Source organism: Mustela nigripes, chromosome 16 (genome assembly GCF_022355385.1).
Source record: "Mustela nigripes isolate SB6536 chromosome 16, MUSNIG.SB6536, whole genome shotgun sequence".
Lineage (NCBI taxonomy): Eukaryota > Metazoa > Chordata > Mammalia > Carnivora > Mustelidae > Mustela > Mustela nigripes.
Genome location: NC_081572.1, coordinates 43,707,966 through 43,731,695, shown reverse-complemented (window position 1 = coordinate 43,731,695; position 23,730 = coordinate 43,707,966). Strand labels below are relative to the sequence as shown.

Sequence of the window (23,730 nt, the reverse complement as noted above, 5' to 3'; positions counted from 1 at the left end):
TTCCATCAGTGGAAGGGAGGGTTGACTGGGAACTCAAGCCCTGAGCCATTTCCTTCCAACAATCAGAACATGATTCTAGGATTTGGGGGTAGAGTCTCAAACAGACTCAAGACCAACCTCAGCTGCACTGACAGTTCAAGTTCCCATCCCTTAGAGAGTGAGCAGACAGCACAGACGCCACCATCCTACCTCTGTACCCATGGCAGACATTGCAAGTTGACCAAGGCAGACACTGCTGGTCGACCATGGCAGACATCACGAGTCAATCACAAATGCTCTTTCTCACTGAGCCTGGTCACAGTCCCAGACTATTTCTCCATGCTGAGATTGACAGGTGAGATGAAACTTATCTGTCAACTGAGCTTATCTACACCAAGATGCTCCAGGGCCTTCAGGGTGGATGCAGGGACAAACAGTAACTCAGGACACTCCCTAACACTGGTGGGGAGCTGTAGTTGTTGCCTTCATGCCCAACAGGGGTACGGTAGGAGAATAGGACCTGGGTGCAATTTCTTCAGTGTGATTTTTCTTCATTTTCTGAACCACCTACAATGAGTAAATATTAATTTTTTAAAAAAGATTTTATTTGAGACATAGAGAGCGAGCAAATGAGAGAGAGAGTACAAGCTGGAGGAGGGGCAGAGGGAGAGGGAGAAGCAGGCCCCCTGCTGAGTGGAGAACCTGATGCGGGGCTCGATCCCAGGACCCTGAGATCATGACCTGAGCCAAAGACAGATGTTTCACCTACTGAGCCACCCAGGTACCCGAGTAAATATTAATTTTTATCATCAGGGGATAAAAAGCTATTAAAATTCACAGCTGAAGAAAAACAAAAAAAAACCCTGATATCAAAAGATAAGGAACTCTTCCTTGCTTGGCCTTCCCTTAGCCCCAAAGCCTGCAAAGATGCCTAGACTGCACTCCAGAGGCCCTCCAGGAGACAGTACGGGAGAAAGTACGGGAGGGGCAGACACATTTACGCAGAAGACAAAAGCCTGAGTCAGACTTAATGTTCTTCATCTAGTGGAAAGGCTGTGTGGAAAGAGCCCTTTGACTTAGTCTGAGTCACTCTGGAAACCTAGGAACAGCCAGAAGTCATGGGGACAGGTCCCCATCACCTCATAGGACTGGTTAGTGAGCTTTCTAACCAGAGAAGCATTCCAGCCATTAATGGGTGACTAGAGGCTATACTGGCTGGAACAGTGACATTAAAAGAGACCGGAGTTATCACTGGCTTAGTCTGAGAGGACCATCAGAGCAGCCAAGCTCCAGCAATGCCTGTCCATAAGAGGAAGTCCCATCTTCCCAAATACCCAGATGAGGCTCTGACTTCCAGCATCCCTGTCCTCCCAGCTCTAAAAAGTCCAGAAGCGAGGAAAAAGGAAGGGAAAAGCAGAGCCCTCCTTCCGAGCTTCTTAGCACTGGGACCAATTAACCCTAACGCCCAGGCTTTGCAAGGGCAGTAGGATGGGGTTTTCCCTGGTGCAGGCCAGGAGGTGTGGGTTTGAGTCTCAGCTCTGTCACTTAGCATCCGGGCCTCTGCAGCCTCATTTGTAAAACTGGGGTAATATGACCTTCTCACGAACACTGATGGGAAGATCAAGAGCCATTATTTATAGAAAATATCCAGTAGGTGCTTGGTACCCAGGAGGCAGTCAATAATGTTAGCGGCTATTATCATCATCTGCCCCACGAATAATGTACCAAGTGCCTAATGTGAGGTCAGACCAGGTATTCAGTGACTCACCACACACGTCCAATCCCTGCCCCGTGGAGCCCCCCATTCAATAGGGGAGACAGACAAAACACAAGGAAACCGTCATACACACTATTTCCACCTGGGCACAATGAAGGAAATAAGGGGACCTCCTGAGACAGGGTGGGGAAGGACAGCTTCTCCCAGAAGGGAACATTTACCCTGAAATGGGAAGCCTGGGGGCTCAGAGGACAGTATTCCTCAATGCCGGTTCCACGGTGGGCAGGGGCTTGATGAGAGAGAGGAGCTGGAGAAAGCCAGGGAGCCCGTGTGCAGTGGGCAAGGGGGAGGAGCGGGGCCTAAGGAGAGCTGGAGGACTGGGCAGGGGCCAGACCAGGCAGGGGCAAGAAATGCACTGCCTTTCCCTGAAGGGATTTAGGCAGGTGAGTGACGAAGAGCCAATTCTCTTTTCAGGAGATTATTTTTCTCACTCAAGATCCTTGCTCTGGAGAACATGTGGGTAAACCAGACCATGTAGTGGACAAAGCCAGACAGGGTATTACCCGTCTTGGACTGTAAATACCAACCAAGTGGTCCCAAGGTAGTGCTGATACAGCCCAGGGGGCTTCACAGAGGTGGTGACAGGAAAAGGGCCTCGAAGGTTGGGAAGATCTGAGCAGGTGGAGGGGTAGGGCGTGGGTAAGCAGGGAAACAGAAGAACCAGGAACCACAGAAAGGAAACACTGTTCTCCCAACCCCAGGTGGGCGGCCGCCCTCAGCTTCAGGGCTCCCAACATTCTGTGAAGGACACGGAGCTGTTCCTCAAGATTGCTGTCCTAGTTTATCCTTTTTTTTGTCCCCCCCCCCCGCCCCAGGATCCAGTGGAGAGACAAATCACCACAGAGTCCAAGAGCCTCTACTCCTTGCTCCTGCCTGGGTGCTGTCCCCACGCAGAGGGGGAAAAAAAGCACATAGGGCGGGAACAGCCCTGGGAAGACAAAGGGTCAGGACTTCTCAGAAGCTGCTGGGGAAGCACCCATCAGCCACCCCAGCAAAGACAAGACCCAAATGCTCTGCTTCCTCCTGAACTTCCCACTCTGTCTACAAAAAGGGAAGCAATGGGTGCTCACCAACAGCGGGTCACATGGATAGGGCCTATGCTCAGGATGTCAGAGGGTTCTCAGGACAAGGCTGGGGCCCTTTGGTCTTGGGCTTGACTTCACTGGGGTTGGCGGGGGGCAGGGAAAGTGCTGGGCGTGTGGGAGCCCCGGCTGGCCAGAGACCCTTGAAGGAAGTTACTTTTATCTGGTGAAGCCCTGAAACCAGGCCTCAGGTCCAGATGGCTAAAAGGCAAAAGCAACCCAACACTGAACTTGCGTCCAACACTGTTCTCCCCAACGGCTAGCATGCTGCTCCCTCCTCCCAGAATCCTGCTGCAGAAAGCAGGGCTAGCCCCTGGCTCTCCATTTCGTCAGGGGAGAAACAGATTCTTAAAAGAGAGGATCACTGAGTGACCCGGGAGTCGGGTCTGGCTCTCCACTTTCCACAAAGTGCTTCTCAGGAAGCGGGGCCAGGTGGGTTCTGACTCAGAGCGGGTCTTCCCACAGCCGTCTGTCAGCTGTCCCCAGCAACCTGCCTTTCGAAACAGGGGCAAGAAATCAGCCCACTTCCTCCACCTCCTATCCCAGAAGGCCTGGAGGCTGCCAACGTATCATCTCAGTTAGTCCTCCTCCCGGAATCCAGGGAGGGAAGCATCATTAACCTATTTTAGAGAAAAGGAACCTGAGAACCCCAAATGCGAGGCTGAGGGAGGAGGGCCAGCGAGGCCCTGTGGTGGAAGCGCTGTAGCAATGGCCAGAGGCAGCCCCTGAGCTCACTTCCACATTCCCCACAGTGGCTGAGACGCAGAATGAAATGCATCTGGTTGTCTCCCTTCCTCCACCCCCCACTCCAGCCTGGGGCCACGGGCCCACTCCATTTGTAATCTGAGCCAACCGGGAACCGGGAACCGGGAACCGGGAACCAGAGGTTTCCAGATTACCAAACCTTGCCCCATCTGACAACCCAGGGGTCAGGAACAGAGGCTCCTGTGTGAGTCCCAACAGCGTCTGTGTGTGCACACAGCCTTGGGTACACACACCACACACGCCCAGCCATCTGCATATCAGGAAGTGTTAAGCTGAGAATAGTCTGACACAAACAGGGGAGGAGCAGAGCCAGAGGGGCTGGGTGATGAGTAGGAGATCTGGGAGTGGGCCACGGAGAGGAGAGATTTTCTTTCCCAGGGCCCCTGGGTCAAATCACCCCCTAAAGGAAAAAGGCTTTGAGGGGAAAGCTGTGAGGGGAGGGCTCCCAGCTCAAGGCCTTGGGTGGAGGCCGGATTCCTTATCTTGGTGTTTCACTGTCTGAGGCTGTAGCTGTGGAGGGTCCGCCCCCTCTTCCTGGAGCCCTCCAGCATAGATCTGGTCTCCCAGTCAGCCTCCCCACTCTCCTCCGGGCCTTTGTTCAAGAACCAATCAGGGGCCTGGAATGAACAAGCTGGCGGGAGAGGAGGGATGTGTCCTGGGTGGCCTGCAGGCCTAAACCTCACAGGCTTTGCCTTTGAGGCTTGAGCTGTTAGAAAGGTGAGGCAGGGAGGGAGTGTCTTGGCCCCTAATTCTGTTGCTATCTTTGCCCCGACACAGAGAAGCTCACCTTAGGCCCAATGACTGACAAGAAGGCACAGGCAGGTTGGAATCCATGAGGGCCCAGCCTCCTCTGAGGACAGGCCTCCCCTTCCTTCAGGGAAAGGCTGTGTTGACAGAAACAGGCCCCAACCTGCATCTCTCTCAGGACTGGACAAAATAACAGCAGCAGCTAACGCTTTAGTCTCTGTTCTAAGTGATGAGGGAGCAGGAGGCTGGCTGAGGACAAAGCAAGAGCTGGCGCCTTGCAACCCCCCCCCTTCATCCGCTCCCCTCCATATGTGTAGCATTGCTCAGGCACCCCTGACTGCCATAAAATGATAAATAGTTAACTTGCTGAGATCACAATCCTGCAAGACAGGAGTCTCCCTTGGTTTGCAAATGTCCTTGAGATTACAACAAAGAAGTTACCTTATCAATAGCCCAATTTCCAAAGACACAGAACTCAGTTCCTCAAGCCTAATGTTACCCTCCCCTCCATAAAAACCGAAGGAGGTGGAAGTAGAAGGAAAAGTAAATAAAGTTAAATTTCTTCTAAACTTAAATCTCATTAACAAGGATGCTTGATAGCAGGAATGTAACATTCCACCAGGAGACTCTCAATTGTCTTTACTTGATAGCAACTAAGCCTTCAATATCCTGATAGTATTCTTTGCCCCAATAGCCCTTCTGAACACCCCTTTGTCCTCACCTACCCAACTCCTGTGTATATAACCAACCACCCCTCACAACCCGGGGCAGCAGCTCTTCCTGCCCACGGGCCCTGTCCCCGTGCTTTAATAAACCACCATTTTGCACCAAAGACGTCTTAAGAATTCTTTCTTTAGTCGTCGGCTCCGAACCTCCTCACCCCACCGAACCTGACTTAGGTTCTGGGACTTCATCATAAGAGCTTCACACACAAACTCCTTTTGTCCCCACAACAACCCCACAAACAGAGTACTCATAGCAGTATCCGGGATCTGCAGATGGAGAAGATGGGCCACAAGGGTTCATCAATATTCTGAAGGGCTCGAACTTGAGAGCGGTCAAGCAGGGATTCTGACAGGCCGTCTGTCAGAAGGTCCTCTGTTGGAACTCCTTTCAATTTCAGTAATGACAATGACACCCCCTCACTTGGCTGTGGCAATTCTCTGTTCCTGAGGCGTGTCACATGCATCTGACTGGTCTTCCGCTTGTCCTCCTTCCTTCAGCTACCCTGAGTGCCTGGGACCCCAAAAGGATCACCTGAGTCTCTCAACCCCGTGAAGAAGATAGAGAAGGTCACGGAATTATTCTCATGTTCAGATGAGGCTCAAGGAGGTTATGCATAACTTGACCAAAGCCAGGGGTTTCCAAAATGACAATACCCATGAGAAAGAATGTGGCCCAGTACATACATATATATATGTGTGTGTATATATATACACACACATACACACCCAACACACCCGAAGTTAAGTGAAATAGTACTTACTCTTACTATGCACAACGCACACTGGTATTTTCTTTCTCGTTTTATAAAAAATGCTGGCTCCAACCTACATTGATTTCATGATGCACTAATGGGTTCAGATCCAGATAAGAAAAACAGTGCCATGAGTCTATATGAGTAATGGCAGAGTCAAGTCTTGCCTTAGTTCTGGCCCCAGACCACAGTCCTTGTCTGTCTCCTGGACTACCCAGCTCCTGAACAACACTATCATGCCTACCAATAAACTCTCGGTGAGAGGTACCACAGACCGAGCCCAGGCCGTCACAAAGTTATCTACACATTTCTTTTATTAATTTTTTTTAATGCACATTTCTTTTTTTTACGATTTTTATTTATGTATTTGAGAGGGGGTAGAAAGAGAGCATGTGAGTCGGGGGAGGAGCAGGGGGAAAGGGACAAGCAGATGTGGGGCTTGAGCTCATGACGCTGAGACCATGACCTGAGCCGAAATTAAGAGTCGGACACTTAACCCACTGAGCCACCCAGGCATGGCAAAGTATCTGCACATTTCGATGGTTATTCCTGGAGTAATAAATGCCAAGGCCCCCGGCATCCTGGGTGGCAACATCTCATATCACAACAGGTACATAAATGTGTATCTTATAGTTCTTACAAGAATGAGTTTCTGGGGTAGCTGGGTGGCTCAGTCGTTAATCCTCCGCCTTCAGCTCTGGTCATGATCCCAGGGTCCTGGGACTGAGCCCCCTGTCGGGCTCCCTGCTAGGCAGGAAGTCTGTTTCTCCCTCTCCCTCGGCTTGTGCCCTACCCCCCTCCTCAAATAAATAAATAAAATCTTTAAAAAAAAAAAAGAATGAGTCTCTACTCATCTACATTTCTTATTCCCTCTTTTACTGATGTCATCCCATGTCTCAGGCTGCAAAATACCCAGGGGGAGGCCTTTACACTCCCCAGTTCCTCTGCGTAAGATCTAGCCACATCTAAGGCACACTTTCTTCAAAGGAAAAAGGCCTCACATCTGTGTAGTACTTTTACCTCATATTACTAATACTTCTCTTCCAGTCTGAGTCTCACAGTGCTGCCATCGTGGGAGGAAACTGAGGCATCTTCACAGAGGGTTGGAGTTAGTCTAATGGCTCAGAGCTATGGTGCCTCTCAAACGATACAGACACCCGCCCACCTCACACTTCCTGCCACGGGACCGGAGGAGAGCCACGGGCTCACTATCTGTGGGAGGAGAAAGGACTGCGACCAGGGCATGACAAAGAGGACTCGGCTTGATTGACTGGTAGAGACTGCCCAGAGCACAGTGTGGAGGTGGAGGCTAGGTCCTCACCTGGGCCGCACCTGGGCACCACCCCCCACCCGGACAGAGCACCATCCCTGATCAGTGGTGCCTGTGCATGGTCAGAGGCCATGGGAGTGTTCATCTCCAACACGGTTGTGTTTCTCCCACCTTTCCCAGGGCAGGTCAAGGAGGCCTGGGGCCGAGAGGCACAGGCCCCTTTTTGGCAAGGACCCCGGCTGCCCAGTGCCAGGCTGACAGACTCTGCCCACAGGGAAGGAGAGGTCCAGGTCCCCCTTCTCCTCCCACCCCAAAAGCAGTTTGCAAGCATGACGCTGACTGGCAAGCCGGAGCACAGACTCACCAGCAGCAAGGCTTCCAGCTGGTTAATGTAGATCTCTTCGCTGGCCAGGAACCCCGAGAGAACCAGCTTCCTCATCTCCAGGCCTTTCCCTGCCTCCACCTGTAGGAAAGCAAACCAAGAACCAAGAGCTCATGAGAAAGGAGGCTAACATCCTGAGCGATCTTTTCTTGCCCTTTCCCTCCTCTTTCGCAGGCACTTTGGTAGGGAACAGAAACCACATACATTTATGATAATTTGGAAAATGTGGAACAAACAAGGAAAAACGATCCTCCCTATTTCTGGTGCTCACACCTCACTTTTTCTCCCACATTCTTCTTCCCACATTTCCTGATTTGCCATCCAGCCAGCCACCTAGTCCGTGGTAATAAAGGACCTGGGGCAGTTTAGTGGAGGAATACGGACAAGGAGAATCAGAGGGGGGCACCTGGGGGGCTCAGTCAGTTAAGCGGTAAACTCTTAATCTCAGCTCAGGTCTTGATCTTGGGGTTGTGAGTTCAAACCCTGAGTGGAGCTCCAGGCTGGGTGTGGAGCCTACTTCAAAGAAGAAAAAAGAAAGGAAATCGGAACCATGGGTGAGGCAGGGTACGGTCATGTAGGAGGACCCAAGAGGGGCTGGAAAAGGCTCCTGGGGGAGTCGCGACTCATAAACATGAGTTTATACTCAAGAAGTGGCCATGGGAGCCACATCTTGTGGCCTTCTAGCTAGATCTTCCTGTCCCCAAGGGCTCAACCCCGCCACAGAAGGTGCTCTCTGTGGGGTCTTCAGCCTCACCCTTGTATCCCCCAGCATTTCCTGACTGCCTCACTGTACAAGGCACATATCCTAACTAACCTCCTCCCCACTCCAGAATTCCTTCTCCTTTACGGAGATCATGCCCCACTTAGCCTTGGAAGACCATCTTGCTCGTCTCTTAAAATGACGCTGTTCCGTCCCTCCCTGTGGGAGAAGCTAGGGACTTTGGCTCTGCAGCCTGGATTCTTCTAATGGACCTCTGCCTCTCTCTCCTCCCTTCACACCACACACCAGAGCCCGGCTAACCTTCTGAGGACACCACCTTACACCTAATGCCTGCCAAGGACTTCATATCAGTGCTGTGAAACCTTGCCCTTTGCAAGGACGTGTATGGGCCTAGAAGGTGTAAAGCCAAGTGAAATAAGTTAGTTGCAGAAAGACAAATACCATACAATTGCAGTCGTATTTGGAGTTCAGGAAACAAAAGGCAAAAGAGACAGCAAAAAAAAAACCAGACTCTTAAGTGCAGAGAACAAAGTGGTGGTGGCCAGAGGGGAGGCAGGTGGGAGGGTGAGTGAAACGGGTGAAGGGGGTTGAGAGTGCCCTTTTCATGATGAGCTCTGAGTAACGTAGACAACTGCTGAATCACTGTATCACATACCTGAAACTAACATAGCACTAACATAACTATCTATACCAGAAACAAAAATTTCGACGCTGCAAAAAGTGATTACTTGGGGATTCAATTAGGTCATTCATTCATTTATTTATTCATGCAACAAATATTTACTGAACACCCACTGGACTCTGTAGATACACCAGGAAGCAAACAAACTATAATCCCTACTCTTACATGGTTTATAATCTAGAGGAAAGACAGTAAAAACAAAAAACAAGTAAATATAATATATAACAATGCCCCGTGATATGGGGTCTGGCTTAGTCTTGGCTTAAACACCTTTGTTGGTTCCTAGTGCCTCTTCTGACCCTGCTGACCTCCGCCTGCCCACCTCCCGTGCAGCCGGCAGGTCTCTGGGTCTTCCCAACCTGCTGGGAGTGCTTGGGCCTCTGTACTTCGGTTCCTGCTGCCTAACAGGCGGGCTCCCACCCTGGCTCTTCTCTGCAGCACAGACTCTCCCACCTGAGGTACTGCTCAGTGATTCCAGGGTTGGAGGTTGGGGGATGAAACAACATCACATTCCTCTGCAGAGCCCTGAAGGCCCGCACCGTACAGTACCCCTGGCACGTGGGCACCTTATACTTCCTAAGCCTTGTAAGTTCTTCTCATGCTACTTTAGCCCTCATATACCTCACTGAGGCAGGTACTAGATTTTTCCATCATGCAAATGGAAGCAAATAGGACTTGGAGGAGGGAAGGGACGAGGCTGGGGTCACACAGCCTGGAAGTGGCAGAGCTAGGATTGCATCCCAGTCCTTCAGTACCAGATTCCAGGCTGTCCCACTGCTTAAAGAGTAACATCTCCACCGCACCCCCATCCCTGTTCTCATTTTCTTTTTCAAGTATCAGGTGCTTTCCCGGAATCACGCATAGAACCCTCTCTGGGCATCAGATGCATACCCTTACTTATTTGGCACAGGCTGGGAGAGTATATGAAGCTATCAGAAATTTCTGACGTCCAGGGTAACTGGGTGGCTCAGTGGGTTAAGCTTCTGCCTTCAGCTCAGGTCATGATCTCAGGGTCCTGGGATCAAGCCCCGCATTCTTCCCCTGCCCTCCCCCACGAGCCTGTCTCTCTACTTGTGATCTGTGTCTATCAAATAAATAAAAATCTTAAAAAAAAAAAAAAAAAGAAAGAAAGAAAGAAAAATTTCTGACGTCTGGAGAAGAATGGCTTTTCCCAGCTGCACAACCTGCCCCACCGTGTTCCCACAGCTTTCCCACCATGCCCCAAGGGAGGGCTAGAATCCTTGGCCTTCCAGCAGCCCAGGAATCCAATCTGCGCCACAGGCCACTGCCTCCAGTCTCTGAAATGTTATCTGATCCTGTGATCGCAAAACAATACCCTGCTAGAGATGTCCACACCCTAGTCCCCCAAGCCTACATACACACATCCCCTTATATGGAAAAAGGGATTTTGCAGGTATGATTAAATTAAGGATTTTTTGATGGAAAGATGACACCGGATTATGAGATCTCAAGGACCTTTACGAGGGGGTGGAAAGAGGGTCACAGTCAGAAAAAGCAATGTGACCAGAGAAGGGGAGCAGGAGGAGGGAAAGTGATTGCAAAGATTGGAAGATGCTACACTACCAGCTTCCAGGACCAAGATGGGGCCATGAGCTGAGGAGTACAGGGAGCCTCTAGAAGCTGGAAAAGGCCTGGGAATGGATTCTTGCCCCTAGAGCTTCCAGAAGGAATGCAGCCCTGCTAACCCTTTAAGGCTTGCATGTAAGAGAATAAATTTGTGTTTTTAACCATGAAATGGGTGGTAATTTGTTTCGGCAGCATTAGGAAACCAGTAGGGACAGCAAGCTTTAGGAAGGGCAAGAGTTATGTACTTAAGGCTTCACAAGTACCAGGAGCCATTGGGAGAGCTTTCCAGGGATTAACTCAGGACAATCCCACCCTCTGGAAGGTGTTGTCATTATCCCCTTGAGGCACGGAGTGGAAACTGCCAGCTGCCCGGGGCTCAGGCACACAGCACACCCTTCAAGGAATGAGATCTGAGCTGGAGCCCAGAGCAGGGCCCCAGCTGGTCCCAGGCCCTCCTGGTCAGACTTGAGGCCACCTCTCTGCACACAGCACCAGCCCCGCTCCTTTCTAAGCCGGACAAATGGGAACTCGCCTTCCGTGTTGGGGGGGCCAGTGATTCCCCCCGCACCCCCTTGCTGTTCCCTGCCAGATTTATCTGAGAGGCTGGCAAACATCTTGTAAAAGAAATCACTTGAAGACCCTCTCCTCAAGAGACTCCCACCTCTGAGTCCAATCTGAGCTCCCCCCAAATCTAAAGTCAACCCCCAAGAGTCCCACTATGGGCTATTCTCCCTCCGAAGTTACGCTGGCATGGGGTGAAGGTCGGGGAGAGCTTAAGCACGTGAAATGAAGTTCTGCTCACGTTATCAACAGGAGGCCTATTCTCGGTTACCACCAAAAACCTCTTCCTTTTTTTTTTTTTCTTTCCTCATACCCCCATGTTCCTGGCTTAGAATTATCTGGAAACTCACAACTGTTTCTTCAATCCTCGTGGGGCTATTCTTGTTTTTAAAAACACCAGGGCTGGACATTCATTCATTCTGTACATGTTTCGGGCTCTGGGATACAAATACAAAGGTGAGAGCACCAGTCTCTGTGCCCAGAGAGCCCGCTGGAGGCCGTATCCACATGCCCAGAACGCTCGAGGCCAGTTCTCTGAAGAGGTCAGGGAACCCCCTGCCCCAGTCTGTGCCATACTTCCTGTCGGTCCCCCAGCACAGGGAAGCTGCATGGTCTCTGCTATCCTCCCTAAGCAGAGCTCATGAAACACAGCCACTGTAGGCTGGTTCACTCCCAGGATTTCCCATAACCTGCAAGGCTGCAAGTCGGTCAGCTCAAGGCCCCCAAATCCAAGCATTCAAGTCCCTCTGGGAGGGACAGTGTCTACAAGGTCAGGTTAGCCAGCTCTGGCCTGGTCTTCTAGAGAGCGCAGAAGCTATATAAATAAATGCCTCTAAAGGTTTGGGTCTAGGCCAAACCAAAATACGATCTGTCCAGGAACTGTGACCTCCTCCAAGACAATAGCAAGGACTGAACAGGCAGGGGCACCTGCCGTTCAGAGCCCTAGGGCCAAGTGGCGCTGTACCCGGCAGAGTTCGGCTCATGGGCTGCGCCACTTTTCGGGGTGCACCCAGCAGGAACTGCGCAAAAGAGATGCCACCAGGTCTAGGGGGCTGTGCCCATGCCAAGCACCAGCCTTAGGATAGCTGGCCCTTCTCTGAGCCAAGACAACGCAGGACCATCCAGCCATTGCTCCTCTTGCTAGTGCTAGGCACTGGGGAGCTCTCCTTCAGCTACTGCCTTAGCAGAATCTGGAAGGGGGGCACAGCCCACTCTCCCAGAGAGTGGATTCCTCTATTCCAGGCTCCCTGCTGTCTGAGGCCCTAGACAGGTCCCAGCAGGGCTTCCAAAGGTCAGGTGTTTGAGTCCCATCTTTGCAGTTCTGTCACTCACACCTCCGACACTACCGTCTACTTAACATCGTTTTTTTACAACTGACTTCTTAAAAGCCCAGCCTCATTCCAAACGTGATATTTCTTTACTTATTTATTTTTTAAAGATTTTATTTATTTATTTGACAGAGAGAGATCACAAGTAGATGGAGAGAGAGAGAGAGAGGGAAGCAGGCTCCCTGCCGAGCAGAGAGCCTGATGCGGGACTCGATCCCAGGACCCTGAGATCATGACCTGAGCCGAAGGCAGCGGCTTATTAACCCACTGAGCCACCCAGGCGCCCCCAAACGTGATATTTAAAAGCATAAGATGCACAAGTCATATTTTTCCTAATACACATTAAAATATAAACCTAACTATTGAAGTTCAAGAAATACACCTAGGTGCCTCCCAAAATCACAACTCACGTCATCCTCCGTGGGTTTCACAATCCCGGAAACACCTCAGTGGGGGACACAGGCGTGGCCAACGTGGGGCCCAAGGGTGGGAGGAAACAAACTTGGGCGTTTCTGACTCTCCGTTAAAAACTGGCCCAGAATAACACCTGACAAAAGGACTTTCATTCCCGACAAAGGAGTTCCTTTAAATAGCAGCTTTTAGATAGCATGGCCGCCTCAGCCCTGCGTACCTTGAAATAGAATTGTGCGAAAGATTTTTGGAAAGCATTCAACCCTTTACCGCCAGGAGATGGTGTGGCTAGCGTATGAGTGTGATTATTTGTTTATGGAGAATTAAGTCCTCAAAAGGGGGTCTGGGTTGAAAGACACGACAAACCCAGGCCCCAGCTCTGGAGGAAACCGCTGCCCTATCCACCTCTGTCCCTGGGGGAAGACAGACGCATCTCAGAAATTACACTGAAAGCAGGATTGATTTATAGGACACATGCTCAGGGACACAGCCGCTGCTGAAGGTAAGTACTCCTGAAGGAAAGTAATAGCCCAGAGAGAACGGCCTTGGATTCCCACCAGCTGCTGAGAGTCGTCTATCGCGCAGACTGCCAAGACCATTCCTAGCCCAGGACAGGAACGCACCCTCCAGAAGTGCCCCTTGACCACGCACATGCACACACACACACACACACACACACACACACACGTGTGCACGCACGTGTACCCAGTCCAGCTCTGACCAAAACAGAAGCAGTCTCTCCTCCTCTGAAGTTCATACATACCCTGTTACTGGAACCCTGAGGACTTTCTCTTTCTAGTCCTTTTATCTGTGCATTTGCCCCCTCACCCTGAGCTGTGAACTCTCCTTGAGAAAGGATCATGCCCGTTCATCCCGTCTCCTCCCCAGTGCAAGGCAGAGTGCTTTGACTAGAACAAACCTGACAGTGTTTGTTGAATGACTCAATTCAATGAGGTTTCTCCCCACCCCTCTCCAGCTGACCAAGTTTGGTAGAGAGAGTGAGGGTATCCTGGAGGTGTTCAGGATGAGATGGGAGTGGGGGAGAGGTCTGGAATTCACCAACACTCAGGAAAGGCCCCTTCCCCCATGCTGAGACAAGTCCAGGAAAACTGAGGCCACAAAGAGGGGAAGACTTCACCTAGGCGCTCACAGGGATCCGGGAAGGTCTGGGTTTTTAGGGGTCGTGTGTGCCTGGGCCCCCCAGGCACTGGTGTGCTCCCTCCTCGGAACATCTCTGAATAGAACAAGGCCAGGAACAAGGTACCTTCTTTGCAGGCCCCACGGAGCCTTGCTCCCTCCCTCCACACATTCACTGAGCACCAGCCCCATCCCAAGCTCTTTGCAGTGTTCATCAGTGAATACAATATGGCCCTTGCCCTGGAGGAAAACAGGGCATAGTCGAGGAGGCAGACATCTAGAGTTCTGGGCAAAATGAAATATGGGCTAAGACCCAGGTATAAGCCAGAGTCTAGAGTAAGGGTGGTTCCATAAGGAAGCCCATGAGCAGGACCCCATCTGTGCTGGGAAGGGGTTCCAAGAAGGCCCATCAGGGAACCCCCTACACCTCACATCCCACACACTATTTGGCTCTTGGTTCCAGCCAGTGCTCTTGGTTCATTACCAGACTTTCCCCCATCCTGTTCCTGGTGGGGAGGTTGCTCAGACCCTAAGTGCAGAGATCTCTGCAGGCCTGGTGGAGATGTGACTGAACCCCAGTGCTCTGAGCTAGCACCAGATGAGAGAACCAGGGGTGGGATGTGAGCCACCACCAGCCTCCCATTACCTCTCCTCCGCACCCAGGCCCACAGCTACAGCTGCACCTAGATGCCGCACATCAACCATCTCCTGTGGGTCTCCAGCCTGTTTTCACCTCCATTAGCTTGCCCTTGGAACCACAATGTAGTGTGGGTGTGGCACGGCTGTGATTCCCCATCCTACAGGAGGGGCAAAGAGGCCCAGAGAGGCTCAGTGGCAGCCTCCTGCCCAGAGCAATGCCCCCATGCACCACGCCCTCTGGGGTGCGGACCAGCCCAACAGGGAGGTGGGCACAGACGGACACTCTGCTAGGCAACCTGGACGGCCAGCCGGCCATCTGCAAACTCCCTGCCATACATTCCCACTGGCCTTCCATTCTAGCTGCAGAACTCGGAGGAGGTGAGCAAAAGGCTGAGGTGAGGGCTCTCAGAAGTGGATGAGAAAGAAAGGAAGAATGAATGGCACAGGGTGCAATGTCCCAGGCAGCACTGGGACCCCGCCCTTGGAGAGGAGGGGAAGAGAAGAAAAGGGGATGGATGCACAGCCCCCCTCCTGCTCCTCCTGCCTTCAAGGCAACTCCTAAGACAGGACAGGGGCATCGCTGGGGAGAACATTCACAGACCCAGAGTGAGTGGGCCGGGCCGCAGATGCTTCTTGCCTACACCCACCCTGGGAAAAGTGCCTACCCTCCTGGCTCCTGCCTCCAAACCAACTAATCCAATTCTTTTCCTTCAAGGAAGCTCAGTGACCTCTGGCTCCCAGTCTCTCCCCCAGGCTCTCTTGCCTTAGCTCAGCCTGACAAAGTCTCCTGGCTAGAAAGCGAGTGGTGAGTGGCCCCTTTGGCCCGAACTTCCCAAGTGCACTTAGCCTACTGTTGCCATGGAAACAACGAATTAAGGCCTCCTGGTTTCGAGTCAGCCGACTCCTCTGGGGCAGCAGGCTCACACCACTGCTGTGCCCACCGGGTGACTCATGTCACTGCCAGAGAAAGCCCCCGGCACAGCTGGCCTGGGGAAAACCGGCTGCCACTCCCGCTGAGGACAACTGGCCCATGGGGAGGAGGAAGACACTGCACCTCTCCCCCAGGAACAGCTGCCGGAGAGCTCAGCCCCTCGCATCCCCTCGCAGGCATGCGCCAGCCCCTCTCGGGCCAGAGTGCGGGGCTTCCACCCAGCCACGAGGTTTGTGCGCAAACCAGCCATTTCTGCCCGCACACAGCTTTCGGCAGCCGAGCGCAGCTAGCCCTGCCCCTCCCCCGACAAGCATCCAGGGCGTGTCACATTCCCACCTTCACGGCCACCAAGAAGGGGGACCCTGAGCCGGGGCTGGTCGGGGTTCCCAGCTCGCACTCCTCCAGGAGAAACACATCTTCATCCTCCAGAACCTTGTCCAAAAAGCCTATAGCCTCCTCTTCCTCTTCCATGGCAGCCGGAGGCGCGGAGGGCAAACAGGAAGCGGGGTCCACGCAGCAGCAGCAGCCGTTGCCGCCGCCGCCCCGGAGGGAGGCAGGCGGGCAGGGAGGGGAAGAGCGTGCAGGGCAGGCCTAAACCAGCATGCTGGCCTCCCCGGAGTCAGTCCTGGCGCCCGGCCACCGGCTCCCGATGAAAGGCTCCATTATGAACCCTTTCCTGCTGCCGCTTCCCGGCCCTCCCGCGCGCCGGGGCTGCGGGCCGCCTCGCGCGCGCCCCCGGCCCGGGAGAGGGGAAGCGGCGCTCGGGCAGCTCGGGCAGCTCGGGCAGCTCCGGCAGCTCCAGCAGCCCCGCCGCCGCCGCCGCGAGCTTAGGGCTGTCCCTGGAGAGACCGCGCAGCGGAGCAGGAGGAGGCGCCCCCGCCAGCCGCCGCTGCCCTTCCCGCTGTGCGTGCCGGGCCCGGGCGCAGGCGGGGCCCCGCGCTCCCCGGCCGCCGCTAGCGAGCTCGGGCCGGCCGCCCTGCCGCCGCCGCCGGCCCCACAGATCCCGCCCTTTCTGGACTCGGAGGCTCGCGTTTGCTATTAATACACAGGAAATGCACGACTTGACTCGTGAGGTGGAGCCGTTCCTTCTCTGCGGTCACCGGCCGGCGGCTGGCGGAGGCTTCTGGAGCGCGGAGGAGGGGCGAGGGGAGGCCGCAGACGGGCCGGCCGCGGGGGGAGGTCCGCTTTCCAGAGACAGGCTTTATTTACAGCCCCTCACCAGAGCCCGGGCCAGCAGGGGGAGGAGCAGAGGAGCAGCTGCCCGCACGGCCTCCGGGAGGGCCGGGCGAACCTCGCTCGCACCCGGGGAGAGCCCCAGGCTGAGCCCCTTTCTCATCTCCGCCGCCGGTTCTGACACCTTTGCGGAGGGGAGGCTGGGGCCTGGTGAGAGGAAACAGCTTCTATCGCCACGGCGGCTGGGAGCACAAGGCTTTGTGCAAAAGGAGGCCTCGGCCGCCTTGCCACAACAGCACCAAAAGTGCCAGCCGGAGTCTGCGGCAGGCCCACCTTGGCTGGCGGGAGCTGCCCCATCTCCTACTCACAGATGCTGCTGGGACGCGCACTCCCCACCTCCTTGGAGCGCTTTTGCCTCGAGAGGGGCCTCTGCCCTGCAGAGCCCAGCCCTATGGCAGAGGGTACAGGAAACCCAGGACGGGTAACACCAGCTGCCCTTCCCGCCCCCAGTCTGCTTCCCTTGGCTTCCTCAAGGGCGGCAAAGGCTAAGCCCATCCAGACAGAGAAGTTTACGTTTGGGGCTGTGTAGGCCCCAGCTAGAAAGGAGAATGGTCTTACTCCCCTGGGGGAGGCGTTCAGGGGCAGCACCTGGGAAAAGCGGGAAAAGCTCTTTCACCACACAACACCTAGGGCAAAGGCTGCAAACTCCAGCAGCCCTTAAGATCAATGGAAGTGAGCCAGGTAGGCATGGGGGCGGGGGTGAGAGGTTGGCGGGGAGGGCTGTTGGGTGGAGGGGAAAAGCCACCACCCAGCTCCCCGTTGCTGGCTGCTGGGACAATGTGGGCTGCGCCATCTCAGATAGTCCTAGAGAAGCTGGCAATGTGGATTTTTAGCTGATCTCTCCGTTTAAAAATGGTGGCAGATCAGTGATGTTAAAACCAAACAAAATGTCTAAATGAAACACACAGGTGACCTGAATCAGGCCCACAGACAAGGCTGCTGCCTTCTTGTAGCTGGTTGTTTTTTTGAGGGGTGCTGGGAATTGCGTGGGTCTGGCAGACACAGGGTGGTGGTCGTGATCCCTGAATATCCACCCCCCCACCCCCCCACCCCCGTCCCACTTCCTCACCAGAACTGGCATCCTGGAATCCAGTTCAGCGTCGCACACGACCAACCCACCACTTCCCCATGTAGACCCGAATCATCAGTGCCACCACCCAGGTAGACCAAGTGGAAGTTCAGGGTTCTGGTGGTGAGCCCTTCAGCCCCACTCAAGCCAACCCCTTCAATGTGCGACCAGCCCCTCCACAATGTCTCCAGCCAGGGAGTCCCTGAAATCTTCCTGATGCTTCTAGCTCACAATTCTCTCTCCCAGTCAATATACAGTTGCTGGGACCAGTCAGTGTGGCTCTTAGTGATGCGGTGTCTGAGCTGTCCACTGGTGTATGTATCTATCACCAGCCTCCTTAGGGACAAGTCCTACGCCCTGTCAGGTGGTAATGGCCACAGCGGGGAGGATTCAAACTCTCTGGAAAGGAGTCCCAGAGGAAGGTCAACTGCACGCCATTCTGCCTCTCCTTTCCACTGGGCACCTCAACTGAGAAAGGGCCCCTGGCTGAGCCTCCAAGCTGGGTGGAGGGCTGAGGAGAGAAGAGGGAAATAGAGAAGAATGGAAATGGTCTATCCCAACCCCCCAAAAGGTCTGTGGGAGCTCTGAGCTTGAGATGGGGCTCCCGCCACAGAGAATCTGTCCTCACGGCTGACTGACTCCCTGTCACTAAAGCTGAAAAACAGATGAAGGGATTTGGGGTAGGCTCTTGGGGCCTCAGGGCTGACAGGGTTCCACAGATGCACACCCCACCTTCCACCCCGCCCCCTCCCTCGGTCCCTGGTTTTTCCCTGTCCCTTCCCTGCTCAGGTTATAAATAGCCAGAGCACATCTGAAGGGCCCTTTCAGCCACAATTCCTCATTTGGTTTGGGCGGGTGAGGTTGCTCCTGGGGCTTGGGAACAACTGGGCCTGGCATTCCCCAGGGCACAAGTGTGCCAGCCCCAGGGCTCTCTGCCACCATTTCTGTCTCCTATCCTGCAAGCTTCAAGAGCATGGCAGGACTGCCCCCATGAGTCAGACGAGCAGGTGGAATGGGAGAAGGGCCTGAGAGCCCAAGGGTCCCTCTTGTGTCCCTTCCCCTGCCCAAGGGGGCATGAAATACCCTTGGAAGTCTCTTGGAGTAGCCTGGTCTTCATTCCCCACGCCCCTAACCAGCATAGCCAGATCAACACCCACTTCTTCCCCAAACCCTGGAACCTCTCAGAAGCTGCTCCCTAAACATCCAAGGCGTCTCTGCTCCACCCCACCCCAGCTGGCTGGAAATTCCAGTGAGTAAGGAGAATGCCCTTCCATTGCCATCGGGCACACAGACACCACTCAGAGGCCCTCGGTCCGCTCCCGGGGGGGAAATGACTCACAAGTCCCAGCGACGCTCCCTTTCCTTTCCCCTCCAAGTGCCCTGAGCCAGTCCTGGACATGAGCTTCCTTTCTGCCTCCTCCACACTCCACTGCCTCAGTCTGGCTCCTGCGCCTCTTTCCAGAGTAGCAGCTTGCTCCAAAGGTCTCTAAACTGCCTTATTCTGAAGTGAGAGGCCTCTCTCTCCTACTCCACAGCCTCGGTAGTCTGACCACTCCGGCTAAGGTGGGCCCTTCCTTCTCCTGCCTCCTGGAGTCACCCACTCAGGACCCCGGCCTCAGCCGGCTGCTCTCTCCCCTTGACGAACTCCTCCCTTCTTGCTTCCCGGCCAATGGTGCCCTGTCACCACGTGTAGCTCCAGCAACCTGCTCAGCTCCAAGCCCGACATCTCCACTGTCAGCTGGCTCTTTTCACTTGGAAGTCCTGCCAACAGCCCCTCGACTCCACATCAGAGCAAATGACCCTTCCTCCTCCCTAAGCCAGCTTCCCCTTCTGGCTTCTCCACTTCTGTTGGCAGGGCCGCCATCTTGCGACTCTTCCTTCCCTCCCTCCCCAATCCCTTTTACCGAGTCCCTTTGGTTCTGCCTTCTTTTCCTCTTCTAAAGCCACCACCCCAACCAGAGTTTGCAGCATCTCGGCCCTACACGGTCACAATCATGTTCCATTTTGAGCCCTGGTCTTGCCTATCTACCTGGTCACGGTGTTTGCTCCTTCATACCCAGTGAAGCCTGGCATTACGAACACGAATCTGGGAGACACAGCTGTTAGAGTGCCCTCAACCTATGGGAAGTGAAGGCCACAGGAACAAAAGAGACAGTGTCTTGGTGATCACCACAGTGGGAGCACAGGACAAAGGCAGTATCTCTGCCTTAGAGAAAAAGCTTCTCAGGAGAGCGGCTTCTGAGCAGTAGCTGGAAAAGGGGAAGAGTTTGCAGGCAAAGGGAGGAAGGCCAGAAAGGAGAACTTCTGGTGAGCAAACGCAGAGGGAGGACAGAACAGAAAAGGGGCAGGAGGTGAACTTGGAGAAGTAGGCTGGAACCACACTATGGAGGGTGAGAAGCATGGACTGCCGATGGGCAAGGGTCACTGACTGAGCTTTTTTCTTTTTTCTTTTCTTTTCCTTTCTTTAAAGAGGGAGGTGGGGAGGAGCAAAGGGAGGAGGAGAGAGATAGAATCTTAAACATGCTCCACACCCAGCGTGGAGTCAGACATGAGGCTCGACCTCACAACTCTGAGATCATGACTTGAGCTGCAATCAAGAGTCAGATGCTTAACCCACTGAGATTTCTGACACTTGCCAAAAGCACACTCTCAAAGCCACTGAGAGTTTCCTCTCTGCAAACCCAACGGCCTTCCCTCACACTCATCCTCATTCCTCTCATTCTCTCCCTCATTCTCTTAGCCACTAAATCAGTAAGTATTTATTAACAGCCTCCTGGGCATTGGGCTTTCACAATGCAGCCATAATGGGACACTATGTCTCCCTCTATGGAGCTGACAGGCTTGGGGACAGACTGACCATCATGAGCCAAGGCAGTACCAGGAGTAGGACACGATCTCAGAACTATGGAGCTGAAGGACAACTCTCCCCGAAAGGATAATGTGGAAATACCTACTGTGATTTTAAAGGTTCACATCCTCTGACCCAGCATCTGCACTTTAAGGGATTTTTCTGCAAACACATTCCTACTAAGGGCACAAAGATCTCTGTACAAAGATATTCACAGCAGTGATGTTTATACCAGTGCAAGACTAGAAACAGCCAAATGTCTAGCAGAAGGGGATGGTTAAGTGACTTAAAGAAAGAAGAGTGAGGTAGATCTTTACTTACTGATAGACAAAATGTCCAAGACTTATTAAATAAAATAAGGAAAGTAAATTACATAACCGTACCAGTACGATTTAAGGGCAGGGGGAAGCATATATCTAATATGTCACATGGAAAAATAAGGAAAAGTATATAACCAACTCTTCACCAAAGTTCTGTCTGTAGGATAGGACTTTAAGAGACTTTCACTTTCTACATTACATATTTCTGTAAAGTTAGAATTTTCAGTGATGTAACCAGGGAAAATAAAGAAGTTAAAAAAAGAAGTGTGGCAAGTGCTACGATTGGGAAAGTAGACTGAGCTCTGGGGGTACAAGACAGGAGCAGCTGCTGCAGCAAAGGGAGAGTCCTAGAAGGTTCTCCGGAGGAGGCAACATTGAAATTCATACCCCAACATGTTCAGGGGTTAGCCCCGCCAGCAGGTGCAGCGGGGGGGAGACAGACAGGACTATGTGAGCACAGGAAATGAGTTCAGTCTGGGGGAGAGTGTGCGTTCAATCACTCAGCCAACATTGAGCATCTACGAGGTGCCAGGCGCAGTTCTAGGTACTAGTTTTTGGATGAACAAACATCTGGTTACAAAATTGACAAAGCTCCATCATGGAGCTCACATTCTAGTTGAGAGATTGGTAATGACCCGCAGAAGTGGGCAGGGGTCAAGTGGTCAGATCCAGCAGAGCCTTAACAGCATTGCTAAGAGCTGGATTTTGCCACTAGGAGAAAAGAAAAGGATCGCACTGGAGGGTTTTAAGCAGGGAACGAGGAGACCATTGTTCAATAGTCATACCCCCCGGTGACATCAGATTATTCTTTCTAAAACACTGCTCCTCTGTGCCCCCAGGAAGCCACCAAGTCAGCCCAAACAAGGGCAGTGGGGCCCTTGCTGGCAACTCAGCCAATCCTACTGTTGACAACAGTCTCCTACCCACTCTCCCCTTAATGGGCCGGGCCATTCTCACCTTCAGGCCTCATCCTGGGCTAGAAGCCTCTTCTCCCTCCTCTCTGACAATTCCCAGCCCTCCCAACTTTCTGGGCAAGGGCTGAAGCTTCACCTCCAGATTCGCTGGAACTCTAGAGATTCTGCGCCAGTAAGAACTGGCCCCAAGGGGCCAGTGCCAGGAGCAGGCAGAGTCTACTAAGGCCACAGACAGAATCAGATGCATCATCCTCCTGATTACTGTGCTCCTCCCTCTGCCTTTCCTCCTCTGTTGTAGAAGTCATTCCAAAAATCATATATAGAGTCGAATTACATAAAGCAAATGCTGGGTGTCAGTCAGTACGTGACACTATTTATGCAGTAAAACAAGCAAAGAAAAAAGAACTTCCCTAGATTCTGGATTTCAATCCTCACTCTGCCTCTTGCCATTTGTGCAACCTTGGCCAAGTCATTCTAACTTCTAGGGTCCCAGTTTCCTTGTCTGTAAAATGGGATTACAGTACCAACTCCGGGTTGCAATGAGGACTAGTACATGTAGGGCAGTGCCTGGCAAGTGTCAGCCCTTGTTAAGCACTAGCTAGTCTCCTTTTCTTTGGCAGGGGTGGTAGTGTGTGGGGAGCACAGAAGTGGGGGGCCCTAGCTCACTCCCTGCTTCACCTCCCACCTCTTCTTTTGAACCCAGTACCCAGCAGACCATTATCCTTTTCTCAAACTTCCAGAGGTTTCCCCACATTCCAGAACTTGCATAGCCCTCTTTACCTAGAATGTTCTTCCTGACCAGTGCCCAAGCAGAACACTTCCTGCTCTCTGAGGCTGCCTCCCCCAGACTCCCCTGCCTGGTTCCCCTACCTGAGGTCACATGACCCCTCCCTTGGGATGCTGGACATCTCTCCAGGTTGTTGCATAGATGGCCTTGAAATAGAGTGTATATGGGGGAATCGGGGGGACAGCCCCTGTGCATGCGAATTCCCCATAGCAGTTGGAACAATCTCTTGTAAAAAGTGGGTGCTCTGAAAATAATTAGTGAGTAGACATGAATGCTCACAGGGCAAGGCAAAGGGTCTCCCCAGAACACAAATCAAGAGGTTTCAATGGGATGGATGGTTCCTCTGGAATGTGGTCGTATGACGTGGGGTGCTAGGGCTGAAAGGAACACAGTCCTACCACAGGAAACCAGGCTGAGGAGGGAGGAAGGGTGAATATCCACCCACCAGTGCCCAGTGCAGCAGGCCAAGCTGTGGCTGTATCTCGATTTCCCAGCACTTCCCTCCCTGCTTGGTTCTCAAGCTCCTGGCAGTGGTTTGGTGTCTAGCAAGGTGGGCTTAAGGGGAACACCTTCGTGGTGGGGGCTGGGAGAAGGGAAGGCAGATCGTGGCCAAGTGACAAAGAGCCTAAGACCACTCACCTCCTTCCCAGCAGCTGGGCTCTTCACTTTGTGCCCCTCTCCCCCCTTGAATCCTTCACAGAGGTGCCCCCTCTCCCCTCTCCCTTCAGGGGCCTTCATGAGGCAGGAGTACAGCTGGGAACTGAGATGGGGCCTCCTGGAAAATTGGGTTCAGATCCCAGGAGAGATACAGAATCAACTCCCATCTCAGGAACTAGTGCTCTGTGTGGCTGGCATAGGGCATTTTCACAGGTCCTGTGTCACTTGGTCCTGGCAGCAGCCCTTCTGCATGGGAGGCATTTGTCTTCATTTATAGCCGAGGGTACCAAGACCCCACAAGTTGCCCAAAGCCACACAGCCAGAAAGAGGCAAGAACAAAGGCAGGCACGAAGGCTCCTGTTCGGGAGAGGTAACAGAGAGCGACCGAGGTGAGGATCCTACCACTTGCCAGCTGGGGGGCCCTGG

General features: G+C 53.2%; 1 protein-coding gene across 4 annotated transcripts in view; it reads right to left on the bottom strand.

Annotated features, from left to right (window-relative positions):
- ABR (ABR activator of RhoGEF and GTPase) overlaps positions 1 to 23,730 on the bottom strand; it is a 177,270-nt gene that overhangs the window by 66,500 nt on the left and 87,040 nt on the right. For 3 of the 4 annotated variants that reach the window (XM_059380544.1, XM_059380547.1, XM_059380545.1), the window contains exon 3: positions 7,462 to 7,560. In XM_059380544.1, coding sequence (XP_059236527.1) covers positions 7,462 to 7,560 — 99 coding nt within the window. Of the gene's footprint in view, positions 1 to 7,461; positions 7,561 to 15,812; positions 16,193 to 23,730 lie in introns of those variants that run through there. The other variant, XM_059380546.1, reaches the window with a different exon arrangement.